This window comes from Schistocerca serialis, chromosome 2, assembly GCF_023864345.2.
Source record: "Schistocerca serialis cubense isolate TAMUIC-IGC-003099 chromosome 2, iqSchSeri2.2, whole genome shotgun sequence".
Classification (NCBI taxonomy): Eukaryota; Metazoa; Arthropoda; class Insecta; order Orthoptera; family Acrididae; genus Schistocerca; species Schistocerca serialis.
The window spans coordinates 827,265,408-827,288,228 of NC_064639.1; the positions used below are offsets into that span (position 1 = coordinate 827,265,408).

General features: G+C 40.7%; 1 protein-coding gene across 1 annotated transcript in view; it reads left to right on the forward strand.

Moving 5' to 3' along the window:
* Nucleotides 1–22,821, forward strand: part of LOC126458086 (WD repeat and HMG-box DNA-binding protein 1) — a 219,437-nt gene that overhangs the window by 108,098 nt on the left and 88,518 nt on the right. Inside the window, exons 10-12 of the mRNA XM_050094903.1 lie at nucleotides 7,972–8,219; nucleotides 17,482–17,687; nucleotides 20,779–20,913. Of these exons, the coding sequence (XP_049950860.1) occupies nucleotides 7,972–8,219; nucleotides 17,482–17,687; nucleotides 20,779–20,913 (589 nt within the window). The remainder of the gene's footprint in view (nucleotides 1–7,971; nucleotides 8,220–17,481; nucleotides 17,688–20,778; nucleotides 20,914–22,821) is intronic.

A 22,821-nucleotide genomic window follows, 5' to 3' on the forward strand; every position in this document is an offset into this window, starting at 1 on the left:
CTGTCGGTGGCAATGGAAAAATTTCTAGTTAGATCTGGGTGTGATAAAAGTGGTGCATTCAACAAAGCTTGTTTCAAATTGACAAATTCAAACTGTGCTTGGCTATCCCAGGACCAAATAGCGTTTTTACTCGTCAATTGGCATAATCTAGGGGTGTCTAAAGCAGAGTAATGAATAAATTTACGGAAAAAGTTAATTAAACCCAAAAAGCTGCGTAGTTGTTTCTTCGTCGTAGGAACAGTAATGTCACGCAAAGCTTGAAGTTTTTCCGGGTCAGGCGCAATGCCTTCTGCTGAAATTACATGCCCAAGAAATTTTATGGAAGTTTTACCAAAGTGTGATTTGCTAAGATTAACTGTAAGTCCTTGTGCACGAAAAGTTTGTAACAGTTGTTCAAGAATCAGATTGTGTTCAGACCAGTTAGCTTCTGCAATAAGAATGTCGTCTACATATGTTGTGATTCTGTCTTTCATGCAAAAGTGTGTATCAGATGTCGTCAAAACTAATAACATTTTCGTGAACGAGAGTCTGTGTGTCAAAAGTATTGCTTACGTTGCTGAAAGATTCAGTCTGTACTGTATCTAGTCAAATTCTTTCTGACGTGCTGTTATTTGCGGGAGGATGCTGTGGCATTTCAACTATTTGAACTGTTCTTTTATTTCTTACTGACGTATTACGTTCGGGATGATACCGACTGTCTGGTTCATTCATGATAATCTGTTGGGGATGATTTTGCTGCTGGTAAGACCTGTTATTAAATGTACGCTGAAAATTGTGCTCATTACTTTTACGTCTGTCATGATAGTCATTGCTATACGGCACATTGCGATAGGAATTGAAATGATGTGTTTTCTGTACGTAGTGATTTCCTTGTTGCTGTGCGTTACTATTTGGTGGAGCCGACGCTATACGTGTAGGCGGCGAAACATTAAAGCTTGGTTGACCTTGCTGACTACATTGTTGGTTAGGTATGCTAACCGGCTGGCTTTGTTGCTGTTGTGGGGAAAACCCTCTATTGTTGCCAAAATGCGTCTGCGATAGCTGAAAATTTTGTACATACTGATGATTAAAATTTTGTTTGTTATTAAAATTATGCTGGTAGTGCTTGCCATTTCGGGAGTGTCTAATGGAAATTGTCACTTTCAGAAAAAACTTGTCAAATCAGGTTTCTTTACTAATTCCTAATTATAGATAGATCCATAGTTGAAGAGTTGTTTTGATAGATATAAAGGACAGTAGAAGAGAAGGCAGCAGTGCAGAAAACTAAAGATGAAATAGCACTACTACGGCTCGGGGCCCTGTGCACGCTATGGCACATATTCATCGAAGTGTAATGAATCCCCTGAGGTCACTTTCGCACTGAAAATAAATTTTAGTTTCTGCGTTACAGGCGATGCCGGTGAAAATTCAAAAGCAAATTGTTGTATCCAGTCAAAAGGGTGAATCTTTGTTCTGTCATTTTTAAATGCCTTAAATTTTCTAACGGATAGAAAGTGCTTGTAATCAAAATTATCGTCTCTGAATGTCTGAACAGGTTCAGGATTGCATGAGAATCTATTTATCTGTGACTGTTCGGAATCTAACTCACGTACTCTCTGTAAATTACCTAAATTATACTGGCTGTGTGTGTCTGACAAATGTTCGGAGAGTGGCGTATGCTGTGATGTGTTAAAGGCTGAAATATTTTTCATCTCCGTCACTTCTTGCTGTAAAGATGACAATTTTCTACGTAATGTATTATTGGATGAACCTATCTCACTGATCATCTGCTGTAAATTTTGGAATTCGGGTGTTTGATTAAACGAAACTGGTGACGTATCATCTGATTTGGTGTCGTCGTTATTTTCGATAACCTCTATACGACTGGCCAATTCATCAAATTTTTCAGTCAATGCTTTAACCTGATCATCGTTTTTAGTATCACAAGCATTAATTTGTTTTTGTATTTTACGTGTGGTTATGTTCAATTTCTTAACGTCTGCTTTGATGGCATCGGGATCCTGTATCAGTTCCAACTTTTCAAGTCTGTTGGTCATTGTCTGAAAGTCTACTATGTGAGTGTCTGCTTTTGTTTTAAGAGTGGAGATTTCATCATACAATTCAGTGTTCAACTGTTTGATAGTATTAATTTCGTCTGATACTGTAGCAATGTTGTTGTCTACGTATGTTTTTGCTTTCGTAAACAATTTACGCTTATCTTCCTGTCTCTGTGCAGTAATTGTTTCCATGACTTGTTTCTTTACTTTATTCTGTTCCTGTACAAATTTACGGTAACGCGTTTCACTGTTTTGTAGGTGGTGATTAAAACGTTTATCAATTTGGCTGTTTTGTTGTTCAAATTTCGTATCTACTTTCGCATCTAATGTGTGTGAAAGTTCTGATGACATTAATTTAAACTCGTCACGTAACTATGTTGCGTTTTCAGAACATTGTTTAGCGACTGCACTAATTTCGTCTTCTAAGTAATTTAGTTGTGGCTGCATGTGTATTACTTAATTATTGTGCCACAGATCTAATTTCTTCACTACTGTTCCTAGCACAAGCCTTAATTTCCTCATGTAATTGTTCTTTAGTATCATGACATTGCGCGGCAACAGCTGTAATCTGTTCACTAAGTTATTTATTCTGTTCGTTAAGTTGTTTGAAATTTTCATTAAGGTTGTCTTGTTTTTCGTTAAGTTGTTTGTTCGATTCATTAAGTCGTTTGAAATTGTCGTCTTGTTCTTTCTTAGACTGTTTGAGATTTTCATTAAGTTGTAGCAATACTGCTATAACTTGATCCATGCCAAAAGTAGCGACTCTATTTTGTATGCTGTGTGTTGGTGTATCTGCATTTGTCACGTTTTGTGTAACCATTTGGTCATTCTGTGATTCTTGAAAAGGTTCGCCAATTGGATGTGCACTGTTAGTCACTACACTGGAATCAAATAAATCTGACATATTTTGAGTACATTGTTCACCTTCGTTAGAAACAATTATCTGTTCGTTACGTAAATTTTGCAAATTGGGTGTGTCAAGCTGGGCAGCGTTCATTGTAACGGAACGTGCCGCGTCATCAGTTGTTACATTTACTCTGGAAATAATTGCATTTGTTTGCTCATCATTAGGATCAAAATCAATACCAGTGATCGGCAGGCACTGATTATCTGTAATTAGACGATTATCACTATTACACTGAGTGTCGAGTATTATCGGTCAAATTATTCGAGTCGGCTATTTCACTCATTGCACATCGCGATGTACTGTTAACAGTTTTTCGCGGCATTTTTCACAAATCAAAATTAAGCACAAAAATGAAACAAAGACGATGCAAAAATGGAACAAACACAATTACAACAAAGAGCAATAAATTGCCGATGATCTATGAAAGAAAGAGTGACAAATTAGTAAATGCGTTGTGCCAGATGCAAACTTCATTTAAGTAAATAAGAGCAGATATACAACTGACTACCTCTCAGAAATTCACAAAAATACGATCCTGGCCAGTTGTCGCCAAGTGTAACCTCCCCACAAAATAAAATAAATATGAATAATATTCTCATTTAGTGTATCCTCCCAAAAAATAAATTCAGTAACCTTCCAACAGTAATAAACAATATAATTATTTATTTCGTTCACATTCAGCGTAACCTCCCTCAGATAAATTCCGTAATCTTGCAATAATACAATGTGACTAACCTCTCAATTAAATTGTCGCTCACTTATAACTTTTCAATAATTGACTGTGAATTTAACCAGGTAAATTTTGGACGTCAGCAGTGCTGCGTCATGGCCCTGAAAGATCATTCTGAATAAAAAAGAAAAATTCTTACCTCAGTGAAGTCGCCAGATAACGCATGTATATCTGCTCTTACAATAAATTTTTCTGGCACAGCCCTGTGCAATGCTGGCCGATAGATTTGTCATTTATGAAAGGAAACAACTGATTTTTCTTTTGCAATTATCGGGATGATCATGGATTGGAGAAATTAGTAAATTCTTTAAATTGAAATGAATGGTTGTTAAAAGTTACTTTTAATGAGAAAGATTATTATTAGGAGATTTTTAAAACATTTACATGGGACTTGAGATAACAATACTACATATGCGCGAGACTGCTTTGTACCTTATACAACAATGCTCAGGCTCTGGCATCGCTGCACCACGACCGGCCCAGCCAACACGATACACCAGACCAGACTGCTCGCTAGCAACAACTTACTCCTACAGCTACACAGTTCCTACTGGAGTCAACACTGCTCTCTGGTCTGAGATTCTCTTATACCTTACATATCACAGGCAGCGCGTGAGCAATACATCGAAATTACATCTGCTCGGACCTCTTACAATGCGAACAAGAGGTGACTGAGACGTGTAACCAGTGGCACCCCATACCATCACGCCGGGTGATATGCCAGTATGGCGATGACGAATACACGCTTCCAATGTGCGTTCACCGCGATGTTGCCAAACACTGATGCAACCATCATGATGCTGTAAACAGAACCTGGATTCATCCGAAAAAGTGACGTTTTGTCATTCATGCACCCAGGTTGGTCGTTGAGTACACCATCGCAGGCGCTCCTGTCTGTGATGCAGCGTCAAGGGTAACCGCAGCCGTGGTCTACGAGCTGATAGTCCTTGCTGCTGCAAACGTCGTCGAACTGTTCGTGCAGATGGCTGTTGTCTTGCAAACGTCCCCATCTGTTGACTCAGGGATCGAGGCGTGGCTGCACGATCCGTTACAGCCATGCAGATAGGATGCCTGTCATCTCGACTGTTAGTGATACGAGGCCGTTGGGATCGAGCACGGCGTTCCGTATTACCCTCCTGAACCCACTGATTCCATATTCTGCTAACAGTCATTGGATCTCGACCAACGCGAACAGCAATGTCGCGTTACGATAAACCGCAATTGCGATAGGCTACAATCCGACCTTTATCAAAGTCGAAAACATGATGGTATGCATTTATCCTCCTTACACGAGGCATCACAACAATGTTTCACCAGGCAATGCTAGTCAACTGCTGTTTGTGTATGAGAAAAACGGTTGGAAACTTTCCTCATGTCAGCACGTTGTAGGTGTCGCCACCGGTGCCAACCTTGTGTGAATGCTCTGAAAAGCTGATCATTTGCATATCACAGAATCTTCTTCCTGTCAGTTAAATTTCGCGTCTGTAGCACGTCATCTTCATGGTGTAACAATTTTAATGGCCAGTAGTGTAGATATGGTAATGGAACATCTTTGGTGAAATATAATAATTTGAAGAGTAAAGGTAAAATGTCTCAATGCTGCGTTGTTGATAGATACATAAACAAGACTGACAACTTAACAGTTTTATGGTCTGGAATACTCAAAGGGAGGAAGGAGATGGGGAGTGAAAGGGAGGGTTTGTGGAATGCTGGCTGACAGCTGGAAGGGAATGGCAGTAGGTGTGCAATATCAGAAGCAGCTGCGGTGAGATCGTTGTGGCCACAAGCTGGAGGAGTTGTGCTCAGGTATTATGATGTGAACGAGTGTATCGGGAGACAGAGATAAAAGAGAGGAAGAGGGAGACAGCAGCTAAGAGGGTTTCAGGTGCACAGTGAGTGAATTTAGGGTCTTGGGGCAGTGGTGGAAGTGGATGTGGGACAGGAACTAGCGTAGATTGATGCCGGGAAGGTTATGGGGCCAAGGGATGTGTTGCAAGAACCACTCCCATCTACTTAATTAAAAGTAGTTGATATTGGTGGTAAGTATCCAGATGGTACAGCTTATATATTCTGCCAGTTAGTGCGGCCACAGTTTAGCAGTTGTCGTTCATTTGGGTGGGCAAGTGGTTGGTGATCAGGCGTACATAAAATGCCACACAGAAACATATGGCTGAACAGACACATCTGCTTTCACAGGAGGCCCTGACTTGGATAAGATAAGCCTATAACAGAACTTGTGTAGGTTGTGGCTTTGTCAGGCTTTCACAAAGGAACAGTTGTATCTTTCAGATGAAGTTGTTCAAGGAATGCAAAATCTGGATGGGCAGGTGTGGAATTGAAACCTGTTCATTCCAAAGTTCAGTACCTCAACAATGGCACTCCCTCATGTGGTGCTATAGAACCTAGCAGTTATATAGTATGCTGTACCATTTTGTAGTGTTCACTTAGTGCCGGTATAATAAATTGGACATATATTTCATAAAATTTGGGATGCCGGATATAAAACAAAGAGAATTAAAAACTTGTGAGCTCATGTTATTCTGACACACACACACACACACACACACACACATACATTAGTGAAAAAGATAGTTGCTACTCACCATGTAGCAGAGATGCTGAGTTGCAGATAGGCACAACAAAAAGACTGTCGCAAAATAAGCTTCCAGCCAACAAGGTCTTTGTCAAAAATGGCACTACCCACAAACGCAGCTCACACACACATGATCACAGTCTGGCAGCTGAAGCCAGACTACGAGCAGCAGCAGTAGTGCATGATGGGAGAGGCAACTGGTTGGGGGTAAGGAGGAGGCTGGGGTGAGGAGGGGTAGGGATAGCAGTGTATGGGTGGGGGTGGTGAAGTGTTGCTGGGGAGCGTGCAGGGATGAGGTGGAGAGAGTTTAAGGGATCTAGGTGCAATCGGGAGGTTAGATAGAGGGCGGGGGAGAGGGAGGGGGTAACAGGAGAGGCGAAAAGTAAGAAGACTGGGTGTGTTGGTGAAGTAGAGGGCCGTGTTGTGCTGGAATGGGAACAGGGAAGGGGCTAGATGGGTGAGGACAATGACTAACGAAGGTTGAGGCGAAGAAGGTTATGGGAACACAGTACATATTGCAGGGAGAGATCCCACCTGTGCAATTCAGAAAAGCTGGTGTTGGTGGGAAGGATCCATATGGCACAGGCTGTGAAGCAGTCATTGAAATGAAGAATGTTATGTTGAGTGCTTAGCAACTGGGTGGTCCAGTTGTTTCTTGGCCACAGTTTGTTGTTGGCCATTCATGCAGGCAGACAGCTTGTTGGTTGTCATGCCTACATAGAATGCAGCACAGTGGTTGCAGCTTAGCTTGTAGATCACATTACTGGTTTCACAGGTAGACTTGCCTTTGATGGAATAAGTGATGTCTGTGATCAGACTGGAGTAGCTGGTGGTGGGAGGATGTATGGTACAGGTCTTGCCTCTAGCTCTATTACAGGGCTATGAGCGTAAGGAGGTGGGGGCAGGGGTTGTGTAGGGATAGCCAAGTATATTATGTAGGTTCGGTGGACAGCAGAATGTCACCATGGGAGGGGTGGGAAGGATAGTGGGCAGGACATTTCTCATCTCAGGGCACGACGAGAGGTAATCGAAACCCTGGCTGAAAATGTAATTCAGTTGCTCCAGTCCTGGGTGGTACTGAGTTACGAGGGGAATGCTTCTCTGTGGCCAAGCGGTGAGACTTTGGGAGGTGGTGGTGACTGGGAAGATAAGGCACCTCATCCCTGCACGCTCCCCAGCAGCACATCACCATCCCCCCCCCCCCCCCCCCAACCCCACCCTGCCCCCCCATCTACCCCCACCTCCACCCCCAATACCGAAAATTACACTTGTTGTGTTTTTATGACTGCATCTAATTATGTGCCTTGTCCTTTTTGGAACCAAAGCTTTGTCCCTCAATTGCCCCCAGGATCATAAAATTTTTGAAACTTTAACTTAGTGGAAAATTGACATCAGTTTTCTGCTTGTTCATCAGTCTCCTCCAGATTTGTTTCAAGTAATACATGCATTTCTCACCTCCTGTGTTTTATCACCCTGACAAACATTGTCACTATCCTGTATCTTGTGTATTCAAGTGAAAACCTACCTCTCTTCCTGGACCTACATCAGTGCACAGTTGACAATTCAGAAAGTAGCAGTTTACTGAAACCCTTCATTGTCTGGTAACCTTACTTTTAATGTCCTTTAGTGTGGCAGGTGTCTTATGGTGCAAGTCTTTAAATTACTTTATCCATCTGTAAAGCAGACCATTAATCTCTCTGTTTAGCAAGGTGGTGTGCGTGTTGCTGTCTTCGTGGGATGGATCTCGAGAGTGGACAGTTGAGATGCCTGCTGGGGAGGAAGTGCTGGCTGTTGCTGCAGGACAAGGCTGGCTGGCAGCTGCTACTGACATTCGCAACCTGAGGCTGTTCACATCAGCTGGCACACAGAGGGAGGTGGTGTCACTGCCAGGTCCTGTGGTGTGCCTCGCCGGAAGGCAGAAGCAGCTGATGGTTGTCTGTCACGGAGGAGCTGGTAAGGAGGTGTCTCATTTGTTTTGCAGTCTGTGCTAATATTCTCCAGATACCTGCACACTGTGCAGTGCATGCAATTTTGTGTTTTATCTTATTCCAGTCTGCAATAGTAAACATCCCTAAAGTGGAAGATGCTCTTATTTATTTCCCATAATGATTTCACTTGGACTATATTTAATCCTCCATCAGAGATTTGTACAAAGGATCTTTTTAAAAAGCATCAGAGCTGCTTGTGTTGATATAATACTAAACTTTGAATCTTTCCATTAAATGGCCTGTAAATTTTCTTGGCATTCAACAGATAACTGCAGCAAAGGAGCATTTACAAATGGTGTATAACATTGAGATGCAAATAAAACAGATGTGTCATTGAATTACTCACTGCCAAACAGATTGAACCAATCAGAATCCATCAATGCTTGCTAAAGGTTTATAGAGACAGTACTGTAGATTTGAGTAATAAGGGATAGTGGGTAATATGTTTCAGTGTTGGTGAAAAGGATATGTCCTGCATGCCACCTCGTAGTTGACCCTGCTTAACTGCTATTCGTCATAAGGAACAGTGTCTTGATCAACTCCTTTGTATCCAACAGTAATTCGGATTCCCCACCTAGCATGGACGTGGACATGTCAGATGTACTAAGACTGCAAGCTAAGGCTGCAGGCTGCCATCATATGGAGAGCCACTGCTGATATATGTGCGTTATATGGTGCCACTCAGTGGCAAACGTTTACCGCTGAGCCTGTGGTTTTGGCTTGCGGACTGGCTCACTACTTGTTGTACTTTGTAGTTATTCATATTGTGCCATTGCACAGCCAAGTTGACTCAGTTTGTTTTCCAGTCTCGACTGGTTACAGATTTTCTGTTGTATTTCTACACTGACGTTGCTGTGTCCCAGATTAGTTAGAGGTCAGTCTATTGTGGACTGATAGGAACACGCATTTATTTCCCTGTGATTTGGCGTACTCTGTCTACACTACACGGGTTAGAAAAAGCTCATCTGCTGTATTGTCTTGGACAAAATGTTTTGCAGATTTGGCTACCACAAAGTGTCTACTAGATGGGTATTGTGGATAGTTATCAAAAAATTCATAAAGTGAAAATTTTTCAAAACTTGCTTTATGAATACAAAGCTGAAGATAACTATTTTCTAAACACCATCATCAACTGGAGATGAGACTACGAACCAGAATTCAAGTGATAGCCCAGGGAATGGTGAATACAAATTCTCCAATGGGGTAGTAGTTCAAGACACAGCAAGAAAATTGATATGCATAATCTTCTGGGCTAGGCAGTGTGTGGCTGATGAACCTAAAGCAGTTGTCAATTCAGAGTGCTACAGGATGACAGTGAGTGGGCTGAAAGTCTAAAATTCCAGAGTTGGGTTAGAGAAGACAGCAAATTTGTTCTCTCAACATGATAATGCCAGGCTCCTCAACAGTTTTGTGACCATGGAACTCATTGACTAATTTTGATGGACTGTCTTGCCATGTCCACTCTACTATTCTGATTTAGCACCTCCAGGCTTCCATCTCTTTGGGCTTGTGAAAGAAGGACTACATGGCTAACATCTTCCAGACTCAGATGCTGCCTTCAAAGCTGAAAGAAACTGGCTGCCTGAGCTGGTGCAGAGCTCGACATGCAGGCTGTTGTTCTTGAATGACACAAACATGCAGGCTCTTGTTCCTGAATGACAGAAGTGCATAACAAATGGTGGTCAACGTACAAAAGAATGACAGTATGTTGCTGAAATCTTTTCCTATTTAACTATGTTATTGTTCTTTCTGTATCCATTGTACTTTCCATGGAAATAAATAAGAGCTATTTGCCTCAGTAAGACTTTCGTGGATATTTCTCAAATTTGACTGAGCTTCATCAAGTTTTTAAGAAGATAAGAATTGTTTTGTAACATTTTCAGTTTACAATTTGCATGTTGTTGATGTGGTCTCCAGTCCAGAGACTGGTTTGATGCAGCTCTCCATGCTACTCTATTCTGTGCAAACTTCTTCATCTCTGAGTAACTACTGAAACCTACATCCTTCTGAATCTGCTTAGTGTATTCATCCTTCTTCTGAATCTGCTTAGTGTATTCATCCTTGGTCTCCCCTACGATTTTTACCCTCCACACTTCCGTCCAATACTAAATTGATAATCCCTTGATGCCTCAGAATGTGTCCTACCAACTGATCCCTTCTTCTTGTCAAGTTGTGCCACAAATTCCTCTTCTCCCCAATGCTATTCAGTACCTCCTCATTAGTTACGTGATCTACCCATCTAATCGTCAGCATTCTTCTGTAACACAACATTTCGAAAGCTTCTATTCTCTTCTCGTCTAAACTATTCATCGTCCATGTTTCACTTCCTTACATGGCTACACTCCATACAGATATTTTCGGAAAAGACTTCCTGACACTTAAATCTATACCAGGGTGTATACGCCCCGGGAGATCCGGGAAAAACCCGGCAATTTTTTCATCCGGGACAAATCCGGGAAAAACTCGTGAATTTTTTAGAATTCCGGGATTTTTCATTGTTTTAGATTTTAGTTAAAGTTTTGTAGGTTTGACGTGTAAGATCTGATACGCTGACAAAGAACTTTAGTCCACTACTGCTGAATAATACTGCAGCAATGAAACATAAATCAGAGAATAACACCAAAATAAAAGTTTAGTTGCATAGAAAATGGGTAATTTACACAACGCACAGACCAGTTTGCCGACACCGAAAAGTGTCAAAGGCTTTAGGTCGAAGATTATGCAATACGTCTGTAACAACTAACGTGCATTCGATGTGCATCACGTCACAATTCTTTACATTTCTAACAGATGACCAGAAAATATTACGAATAGTGGCTTGAGATGCGTTACTTTCACAGTAAATTTCCACGCAAGATGATTTATATTACGTGTGAGAATGTGCAGTGAATTTCTTAAATCACAGGGCGTTATAATTCTCATTCAAAATGTAACACTTTGAGGATCAGCCATTTGAAAAATGTCGGGCCGAGAAGATAAGTCATTTATGCCACTATTCAAAATTTTACCGGCGCATTTGTATTTGATATGACTTAACGTGTAACACACGCTAAAAAAAGACCGCCCTTCAAGTTAGTTTTCATATTTAACGTTGTTCTTTCATAGATAAAACATTATGCAATCAATGGCAAAAAGTGTAATTGACCTTCAAAAAAATGTACATAATGTGTTACTGAGCAATGTCACAAGTCTCTTCATGCCAGAACACTTTACTTTTATACGCAACTGATAATCATTTTGGTACGATTTTAATTGCCAAATTAGAGCCTGTTAGTAGGCCCACGGACTTCCTATCATTGTAGGACTAATAACAGCGGATGCCAATAGACGATGCAATTCTCGTTCATACATACACTTATACTTAAGAGTTAACCGCTGTAGAAACACACTTTGCTGAGTGGAGGAGGAGGAGGAGGAGGAGATTAGCGTTTAACGTCCCGTCGACAACGAGGTCATTAGAGACGGAGCACAAGCTCGGATTAAGGAAGGATGGGGAAGGAAATCAGCCGTGCCCTTTCGAAGGAACCATCTCGGCATTTGCCTGAAGTGATCTAGGGAAATCACGGGAAACCTAAATCAGGATGGCCGGACGTGGGATTGAACCGTCGTCCTCCCGAATGCGAGTCCAGTGTGCTAACCACTGCGCCACCTCGCTCGGTACTTTGCTGAGTTGAGTGAGCTCGGCCTACCTTCGTAACGTAAGTGCCGCGGCCTGTCTTTCTCGTAGGTCTCGTGCTCCGAATAACTGCCATCATTCGCTAGCAAGATCACGTGACATGAGCTATGACTGGCTGACAAAAGGGCGTCGCTCAACGCAATCTCTATTTTAGAGTTTCGGAAACTACCGTGCTGTAATTTGTGGAATTTGTGTATATACTTTAGCAATACAAAAACAAACTCTGTGCATATTGTCTCGCATCAAACAACTTTACAAACGCATTGTTTTTCCTGGATTTCGTTTCCTAAGGTGCTGGGATGTCCTCCGCCGTTTTACAGCTCCTAGGGAAAGTATACTGTTACTTAACCCAGGTGTATTTTCACCCGCTTTATACATAATTTCATCCGGGAGAAATAGTGTTTTTAACCGGGAAATTCGGGAAAAATCCGGGATTTTTTTTTTCTTGTCCACGTAGACACCCTGTATACTCAGTGTTAACAAATTCTCTTCTTTAGAAACGCTTTCCTTGCCATTGCCAGTCTACGTTTTATATCCTCTCTACTTCAACCATCATCAGTTATTTTACTCCCCAAATGGCAAAACTTACCTACTACTTTAAGTGTCTCATTTCCTAATCTAATTTCCTCAGCATTACCTGATTTAATGTAACTGCATTCCATTATCCTCGTTTTGTTTTTGGTGATGTTCATCATATATCCTCTTTTCAAGACACTGTCCATTCTGTTCAACTGCTCTTCCAGGTCCTTAGCTGTCTCTGACAGAATTACAGTGTCATTGGCAAACCCCAAAGTTTTTATTTCTTCTCCGTGGATTTTAATTCCTACTCCAAATTTTTCTTTTGTTTCCTTCCCTTCTTGCTCAATATACAGATCGAATATCGTCTGGGATAGGATGTCTCACCCCCTTCCCAACCACTGCTTCCCTTTCATGACCCTCGACTCTTATAACTGCCATCTGGTTTCAGTATAAATTGTAAATAGCCTTTGGCTCTCTTTATTTGACCCCTGTCACCTTCAGAATTTGAAAGAGAGTATTCCAGTCAGCATTGTCAAAAGCTTTCTTTAAGTCTACAAATGCCTTTCCTTAATCTATCATAATTCGTAGGGTCAGTGTTGCCTCCCGTGTTCCAACATTTCCACGGAATCCAAACTGATCTTCCATGAGGTCGGCTTCTACCATTCGACTGTAAAGAATTTACATAGTATTTTGCAGCCTTGACTTATTAGTTCAGTAATTTTCACATCTGTCAACATCTTCTTTCTTTGGGATTGGAATTCTCCTTGAAGTCTGAGGGTACTTCACCTGTCTCACACATCTTGCTCACCAGATGGAAGAGTTTTGTCAGGGCTGACTCTCCCAAGGCTATCAGTGGCGCTAATGGAATGTTGTCTATTCCCGGGGCCTTGTTTCGACTTAGATCTTACAGTGCTCAGTCAAATTCTTCACGCAGTATCAGATCTCCCATTTCATCTTCATCTACATCCTCTTCCATTTCCATATATTACCTTCAAATACATCGCCCCAGTATGGACCCTCTACATACTTTGTGTCCAATTTTCTGCTTTCCCTTTTTTGCTTAGAACGGGTTTTCCATCTGAGCTCTTGATATTCATACAGGTGGATCTCTTCTCGCCTAAGGTCTCTTTAATTTTCCTGTAGGCTGTATCTGTCCTACCCCAAGTGATATATGCCTCTACATCCTTACATTTGTCCTCTAGTCATCCCTGCTTAGCGATTTTGCACTTCCTGTCTATCTCATTTTTGAGACATTTGTACTCCTTTGTGCCTGCTTCATTTACTGCTATTTTATATTTTCTCCTTTCATCAGTTAAATTCAATATCTCTTTTGTTGCCCAAGGTTTTCTACTAGCCCTTGTCTTTTTGCCTACTTGATCCGCTGCTGCCTTCATTATTTCGTATCTCAAAGCTACCCATTCTTCATTTACAGTATTTCTTTCCTCCGTTCTTGTCAGTCATTCCCTAATGCTCTCTCTGAAATTCTCTACAACCTCTGGTTCTTTCAGTTTATCCACGTCCCATTTCCTTAAAATGCCACCTTTTTGCAGTTTATTTATAACCCTGTATTCACCTGACCAGAAGTCTTGTTCCTCCTGCCACCAAACTTCACTAATTCCCACTATATTTAACTTTAACCTATCTATTTCCCTTTTTAAATTTTCTAATGTAGCTGCCTGATTAAGGGATCTGACATTCCATGCTCTGATCTGTAGAACAGCAGTTTTCTTTCTCCTAATAACGCCTTCCTCCTTAGTAGTCCGTGCTCGGAGATCTGGATGGGGACTATTTTACCTCCAGAATATTTTACCCAAGAACCATACAGTAAAGCTGCATGACCTCGGGAAAAACTATGGCTGTAGTTTCCCTTGCTTTCAGGTGTTCACAGTACCAGCACAGCAAGGCCGTTTTGGTTAATGTTACATGGCCAGATCAGTTAATCATCCAGACCATTGCTCCTGCAGCTACTGAAAAGGCTGCTGCCTCTCTTCGGGAACCACACGTTTGTCTGGCCTCTCAACAGATACCCCTCCGTAGTGGTTGCACATACAGTACAGCTACCTGTACCGCTGAGGCACACAAGCCTCCCCACCAACGGCAAGGTCCATGGTTCAAAGTCCTGTATATATTAAATTAAGTGGGCAGACTGTTCTGTATTGGTACAGGGTGCCGCAAGGCCATAGCGGTGACCAGACATTCATTGCTGATAAGAATTTCTACCTGACCTGAACCATGGCAGAACATGCTGTTCAGACATACCTGTAACAGTTTGCCACAATCTAATTTTAAACATACAGTCCACTTTAACTAACAATGAATTTTTATTTTCAACAGCCTTTTGTTTGCAGTGACTGTATGCATTCAATGGACTGTGGAAGGAGCCAGACAGTGCAGAATTACCATGCATTTTGTGACTGACTACAGCATGAATTTCAAGGCTGTGGGGGAGCAGTGATTCACATGAGAATATGGCAATTGCTGGGTTTTACATCTATTGATGATAAATGGAGTTGGGTAGGAGTGAGAAGTGGGTGAACATAAAGGGAAATGGCTTCAAATTCAGAAAAGTACAAAACTAATATAAGTCATGAAAATGAATTTAGATGGAATGCCTCTCTGCATTGCCTTTGTTGATTTTTGAAAAGGCGTTTGACTACGTTAGCCATATAGCTGTCCTCCAAGCTTGGAGTGAGCAAGGAGTGGGAGCAGCATACATTGAAGTGCCCAGCAATATCTGCGAGACTTCTTCAGCTTATGTTAATATCGGCGAATCAACTCAAGAATTCCACATCATGAGGGGTGTCAAGCAGGGCGATCCCATCTCCCCAAAACTGTTCTCGGCTGTACTGGAAATAGCTATGTCAACCAACTTGAGATTTGCTGAAGATATTGCCTTACTGGCCAATGACTTCGCAGAGCTCCAAAACTTACTTACAGATCTTGCATCGGAAAGTCAGTTGGTTGACTTGAACATGAATCTTTCCAAAACAACAGTAATGTCCAACAAATGGGACCCAGCTGGAGATGTGAAAGTCAAGGACAGTCCGTTAGAAGAAGTCAGTGAATATAACTATCTTGACCAGATTATAAATATGAAGGGAGATGCAAAGCCAGAAATCTATCGGCGCATCCAGCTTGGCCGGCAAGCACTTGGAAGGAATTCAACAGTATTCAGATAAAAAGTGACAGTAAATCTGAAGAAAACAGTATTTGATCAATGCATTCTTCCTGTGCTGACGTATGGTTGCTGGACATGGACACTGAACTCATTTACAAAAGCGAAACTTGGGACAGTACAGAGAGCCATGGATTATACCAGAAAGGATAGGAAAAGGGCATATGACATCCAGTATGTGAAGAAGGTTAAGGACATCTTAGAGACAGTAGGCTCCTTGAAATGGCAGTGGGCTGGCCATGTTGCGAGAAGAAAAGACAGCAGATGGACGGAGCTAGTACTGGAGTGGAGTCCGAGAGAGCATCAGAGGCCCAGAGGAAGACCACTGGACAGATGGGACAAAGATATCAAGAAGATCGCTGGTAGCACCTGACAGAGAACTGCCCAAGACCATTCCACTTGGAGAGGACTGCTGAAAGTCTACCTGAATCCATGATTCAAAGAGGCCACATCATTTAATGATTGAATTGGCTGGTGGTGGTGGTGACAGTTAGTAGGCTATGTATTTTGCTACACTGTACGAGAGACACAATAGTTGTGTAAGGTACAAAATCAGGAATTAATGTGGCAGTCTGAGTTGTGAAACCTGTGCATATTTGGATACGAGGGAAGGGTTAATTTTTTAATGTTTTTTGTGGGTAAAAACTGTTTGGACGTAAGTTTGAGATGTTGAAAAGAGCCTAAGGTTCTTAGGAGCTTTTGCAAGTATGTTTGAACAGTGAAGATGAGAACATATAGGCAGAGGCATTGTCAAGAAGCTGGCACTAACCCCCCCCCCCCTTCCCTCCCCCCACCCCCCACACCCTACCCCCTCTACATACTCCTGTTACCCAAGTACAACAGTAGTATACACTTCATGTTGGATGCAAGGAATTCCTGGAATGTCCACAGAGAATTTCCTTGTAACAGTAATTGTAAAGCAATTATGATCATGAGAGAAACAGTTATTGGTGTGTTCCATTAAAGGTATTAATTTTAAACAGGTTCCATGATTGGATGACAGAAATTTCTCATTAGATAGTGATGGAGCGAAGCAAAGTAGTTTGGTTAAAAGGTGTACCTTTGCATAGTACAGGCAAGATGTAGCCACACTTCATCAGATAAGACGTGCTAATGTCCTTAATTGATATGTCCTTAATTGATAAATAAAACAGTGCCATGCCCAGCCAATGAAACAGTACTAAGTAGTGAAACTTCATGGCAGAAAGTTTCATATCAGTGCACACTCCGCTGCAGAGTGAAAATCTCATTCTGGAAGTACTAAGTAGTGTCAAACATAATACTCATATTATTATTACTCTACATAAAATCTTTTAATGTCCATACCATAGCCTCTAAAAATTGTCTTCTTTCTTTGTTATTGTAAACTGAACTTGATTCAGTGTGAAACATTGTATGAATGCAGCATCACACTTTGTTGTTCAGAGATGCATAATGGGTTTTTAATGGTTCTTCTCCAACTACACAACTTTTTCCCACAAAACTTTAGATATCTTCTTATGTTTCTGTAATGAAAATTGTAACGCGCATAATTTTATTTCTAACATAAATGAAAGAGCAGTCTAAAAACTTTTCTAAACTTATTCTTTAATTTTTTGTTTATTTGAATGAATATATTATAGTACTCACTTTGCTAGAATCAAGTTGTTAATGGATACACAAAACGCCACAGTTATCTTATAAGTGCAGCTGTAAGAAGCAGAGTAGCATAGGTGTCAGAACCAATGGTTGCTATGGCTTAACCCAACTAAATTGTAATCTTTATTATATAATACTTATTGCAAACACTGGTTAGTTAATGCCTATTTTCAAGCTCATAATTTTTGCAGATATTTATGACAGCATTTTATTTTTCAGGATTGATATTTTCATTGATAGCTGTGAGGGATAATGTTGTAACAACAGTCTCTGCATATGAACAGCTGCCACTTGCTCCAAAGGCACAGCTGCACTGGGTAGGTTTCACTGATGAAGGTACACCCTGCACCACAGATTCAGCTGGAGTTGTACGTTTCCTTTCTCGTAAAGGATATTGGAGTCCTGTTTGTGATACATCTTCCCAGGTACTGCATATTTTGTAATGTATATGTCTTTTACACTTATTTTCTTGTGTGTCTCAGTATGTGGTGCAAGCCTTTGTAAATGATCCCACTTGGTCAATGTGGATATCAGCTGTCTTAACTGTAACTGTATGGTATAAGAGACTTATTATATTGGTGATGAGAGTTGGAGAGGGTGAAACCTGGTTGTGACACACATTCTAATCCTCTTGAATAGCACAGATGGGGCCACCAACCCTTACGGAAGGATCACGTCACTACTGTCACATACCCATGCTTCATTAGAAGCTGCAGAGAAATGCGTTCTAGCCTAGGACATTGGCACAAAGCCTAAAGACCAGTTATCTCAACTAACCATCTTCTCTTTCTGTATCAATCAGATACTGATGATGAGATACTTTTCCGCTACCAGCATTTGAATTGGCAACCTTTATGGAGTACCACTGCACAAGCATGCATTAGCATCCTTTGGATATGGTGATGGTTTGTCTGTGTGTAATACGTGTCTGCGAGAATAATGTGCTTCCTGAACTCTTTCTTTCCTACTCTACCTCCATCCTCTTTAAAGGTGGGTCTCTCTCATCCTGGGGTGTGAGCGACCTGCCCTTCCTTTTTACACTTCCCCAAAATCTCCCTCTTTCCTCCCCAACAACAGAACTGTTACAATTGAATCTCGTCAGTACAGTTTTGAAAGGACCCCAGATTTTGAACATCATAAGTGGGAAAACATACTACCAAAAAATTCCTAATTTGGTAATGATTCTCCCCCTCCTCCCAGTGAAAATGCATAATTCAAAGTAGCACATTAGTGGTAAGACGTGATCTCGTAATGCCACACTTCCTGATGTGCTATATCAGTAAATTATAATTTTAAATGCATCTAATCAAGAATACATTTGGCATATCACACCCAGGAACTCGAAAGTATGCATTAATGTACAAGAAGCAAAAATATTTTACAAATAGACTATGGTATTTCACTGCCAGTATTTCCTAGTGACATGAGCAGTTACGTAATTTTGTAATGGTGTGTGTTTGCGGAGATTGCTTACCTGAAAACTAATGACATACTTGCTGTGTGAGACGTAGAATGTTCATATCCTGGGAAAAGATCTTGCAAACTGAAACCCTTTTGGTGGTAAACTGATTAAAAATAAGTCTACATGTTCCAACAATCCAGTGATGAATCTGTCAGAATGGGGGGGAAAAAAAAAAAAAAAAAATCAGTAAGTATTTTCTCATGTATTGTTCGTTTCAGGATTAATAATGCATTGATAATATAAAATTATAATACTTCTATGTTGGTACTGACTCATAATATGTAAAGATTTTCTGACTCCATAGAGGCCGAACAAGATACATGTGACAAAACAAGCTGAATTATTTTATGCCTTTCAGATAAATAGCTTTATAATATGGCACAGTCATGACCAAAATGTTCAATTTGTATATGTAATTTGGAGACAGTGCTGTTAAGTATTGGCATCATTACAATTAATTGCTCACAAGCCTGGGTGAGCACCAGAGTGCAGATAAATTTCCTGGATGATCCTAATTCAAAATGAGGCACAGAAAATTGTTTTTACTCCTTTGTAAATAGAGAAGTGTTTTCACTGTGAAGTTTATCATTTAGATGTGTGCTTTCTTTTATGAAACTTTCACATACATGACAAAATTGTTCGGATGTGTGCTGTAGTAATGGTATTCAAGGGATTTTGACCTTAGCTGTTGGACCGTGTTCATATAAGTAACAATCATGGTGACTACTTCAGACCGTGACGGTTTTATTTAGTGAGAAAGTTTTCTTGTGTGGAAAAACGCACAAATATGTGCATGCTGACGACATTGCCAGTGAGTTACATTAATTGTGACATCTGTGAGAGCTGTGGGGGAACTTTTGGGTTTGTGTGAGTGTACTGAAACCACACTTTACAAATATCAATGGTCATGAAAAGGAGAGGATAGCAGCACTTTTCAGGGTCTGATATTTGATGTGTACTTCTGTAGATTTATGTAACATACGATTTCAGACAGTATAAATGAGCATTAAACACTTTTGGGAACAGACACAGCATAGGTTTTGGAGGTTGACCTTGGCTGCAAGTAAATACCGGAGCTCTCTCCAAAAGGCTCTCCAAACTAAAGTTCCAGTTTGGAGATAAAAGTAACACCACCACCACCACCACCCCCTTTCCCATTTGTAAACCACAATCAGTTACAGCACATCACTACATAGTAGTTGTGTTGCTTCATGGACTGATAAGGGTGTGTTAAATGCCCTGTAACAACCTCTACTCTTTAAGGGGAATGAATGAGAAATAGCAATCACAAGGGGAAAGTTCAGTTCTGTAGGGTGCTTGCTTGAGTGTCTCCCACTTCAGTTGACGTAATGGATGAGGTTGGCCTCCCAGATCGACCGTCATCTTGTGTTGAATCATGAACAACGTGGAACTTGGCACACCATTTCACAACAAGGGCTTTTGACAGACTTGCTGCCCCATACACGTCCTTCATTCTATGATGAATGTATTCTAGTATTTGTCCCTTAGTAGTCATGAAAAGCATAACAGCACATAGTCCTGACTGGATGCATTTGGTGATAATGACACCATAGTTCATGTTTCCGCATTTACTGCATGCATGTCAGAAAGACACGAATGCCTCACTAATCTCTTGCCTACATATCGGTGCTTATATACCCACATTGGAGTAGTATTGGGTTGCATATATGCTGCAGCAACATCCTCAAATGAAAACTTTTTGGTCGCCCATTTTATATTGCTGTTATCAACAATTTCATGTGCTCTCTTGAGCTGTATTATTTGTGCACTTCCTACATTTTGTTAAGTAAATATTATACTGTAAGGCGTAAAAAATTGCGTTGGAGGAAAGGTATTGTGTGTTTCAGAATTATTTAAATTCAAATAAAAATTCACAATTAAAACATTAGTTGTATTTAAAATGCTTTGAAGACCATGAAATTTGCTTTTATTCGCTATTTATGTAGAAACATTGTGAGCTCTTAAAGTCTCATATTTTGCTTGAATGGCTCTTGAAATTGTGTGTCTTACTGTGTTACTTCATCTCCTCGTAGACTAGTGGCAAGTCAGACCATTACTTTGTGCTGGGTGTGAGTGAACGGTACCAGAACGTGAGATGTGTGCTGTGTAAGGGAGCCAGGTACCCGCCTACCGTTCCACGGCCAGCTGTTGTGGAACTGTCCTTAAAGGTAATTTTTTTCCTATCCAAGCAGATGACAAAAGAGGATCATGTTTGCTATATTTAGCTGGTTTAATGTTGGTTTATTTTACTTCTGTAACCTATCACCTTATGTTATAGATATGGTAATTGAAATTGATATATTTTATGGTTACCTGTTGTACCTCCAGATCTTTGAGTCATTTAACACACACTTCATCATATTGTTAAGAAACCAGTGTGCTTAGCAGTAACATGTGGTACTTTTTTTTGTACAAAATCATCACCTATTGTTGAAACATATGTTCTTAAGTAGACAGTTACTGGGTATTGTGAAAACATATCTACAATTGACATTTGCAGTCATGCAGGTGTGTTTGGGGTTGTATTTCTTGATTTTTATTTGGGTATAGAGTAACTGACACAGAGGTTCAATAACAAAACAATTCTTACAGCACCAGGCCAGGAAATTATAGCTCGTGTGTGTGTGTGTGTGTGTGTGTGTGTGTGTGTGTGTGTGTGTGTGTGTGTGTGTAACTATAAGGTGAATGGTTATCTTTAGTTATTCCATATGTTTGTAAATAACAAGTCTTGATTGTCTACTGGATTTTTATTTGTGTCAGGAACATCAGATTACTAACTAACAGAAGAAATAGGAAGTACACATTATTGGAATAGAACTGTTCTATATGTATGGGCACATGTAACACAAATTGTATATTGCAAAACAGTGTGTGCTGGTTGGACTAAATTAATTCATGGAAATGGAAATGAGCGTTTGGCGTCATTGGTCGGGAGGCTCCTTACGGGGCAAGTCCGGCCGCCTTGGTGCAGGTCTTATTACATTCGACTCCACATTGGGCGACCTGCATGCAGGTTGGGGATGAAATGATGATGAAGACAACACAACACCCAGTCCCTGAGCGGAGAAAATCCCCGACCTAGCTGGAAATCAAACCCGGCCCCCTTAGGACAGCAGTTCGTCACGCTGACCATTCAGCTATTGGGGCGTACAATTAACCCATAAGTGGGTGATGTCAGTTGCCGTAAGAAGTTACTGACATTAGATCCTGAAGGTGGTAAACAGTTTAGAAGTAGAAAATAGATTTGAAATGGGTATAACACATGGCGGTTTTCTGCTGTAAAAAGGCAAATATCAATACTTCACAGAACCACACAGTTGCAATGTTAACAAAAAGGAATTCTGCAGGTATCCGGGGACCAAACGAAAACTGATACCTGTGGAAGACTGGTGCTGTTTTACCGAGTGAATAAATACCTAAGGTGATTTGGGGGTAAAGAAAAGAGAAATTAAGGTAGTTGAAGTGATTATGGTGCAGTGTGGTGTTAACGCAATAAAGAAACTACACCGTTGCAGTATAAACAAAAAGGGAATATTGTATAAAGGGTGCAGAATAATGTGGAGAATAGCTTGATGTGATAAATCAATAAGACATCATGAAATTTATATGTAACCAAAAAAATGACAGAAGAGTTCCTACAGACTACTATAAAAGAGTTGAAGAAATACGAGGGCAGAGGTAGAGGTGTTCAATTGTCAGAACATGATTATAATTGTCCACATTAGAACACTTTTGACCTTGTTGTTCCCGCACACAGTTTGTTGTGTTAAGGGATTTCCATATTTCACAATTTTCGTGATAGTCAGGGGGCTAGTTCTTTTGATGGTTACATCCAGTGATAGTCTTCTGAAATTGAGCACATCACCACCTTAGGATGACTTTTGTGTACATAGCCCTTGATTACCATTAGGAGTTGCTGACATTAGGTCTTGTCTTCGTAAACTCAGTTGCAGTGATGTGTAGGACTTCATTCTCCCTTTGTAGGCAATTAACTCCCGTCAGATTGTCGGTAGACTGACCCCAGCCGCTGGTAGTACTTATCTGTGGCACTAAGTTTCAGATAGCCAGTGATAAGT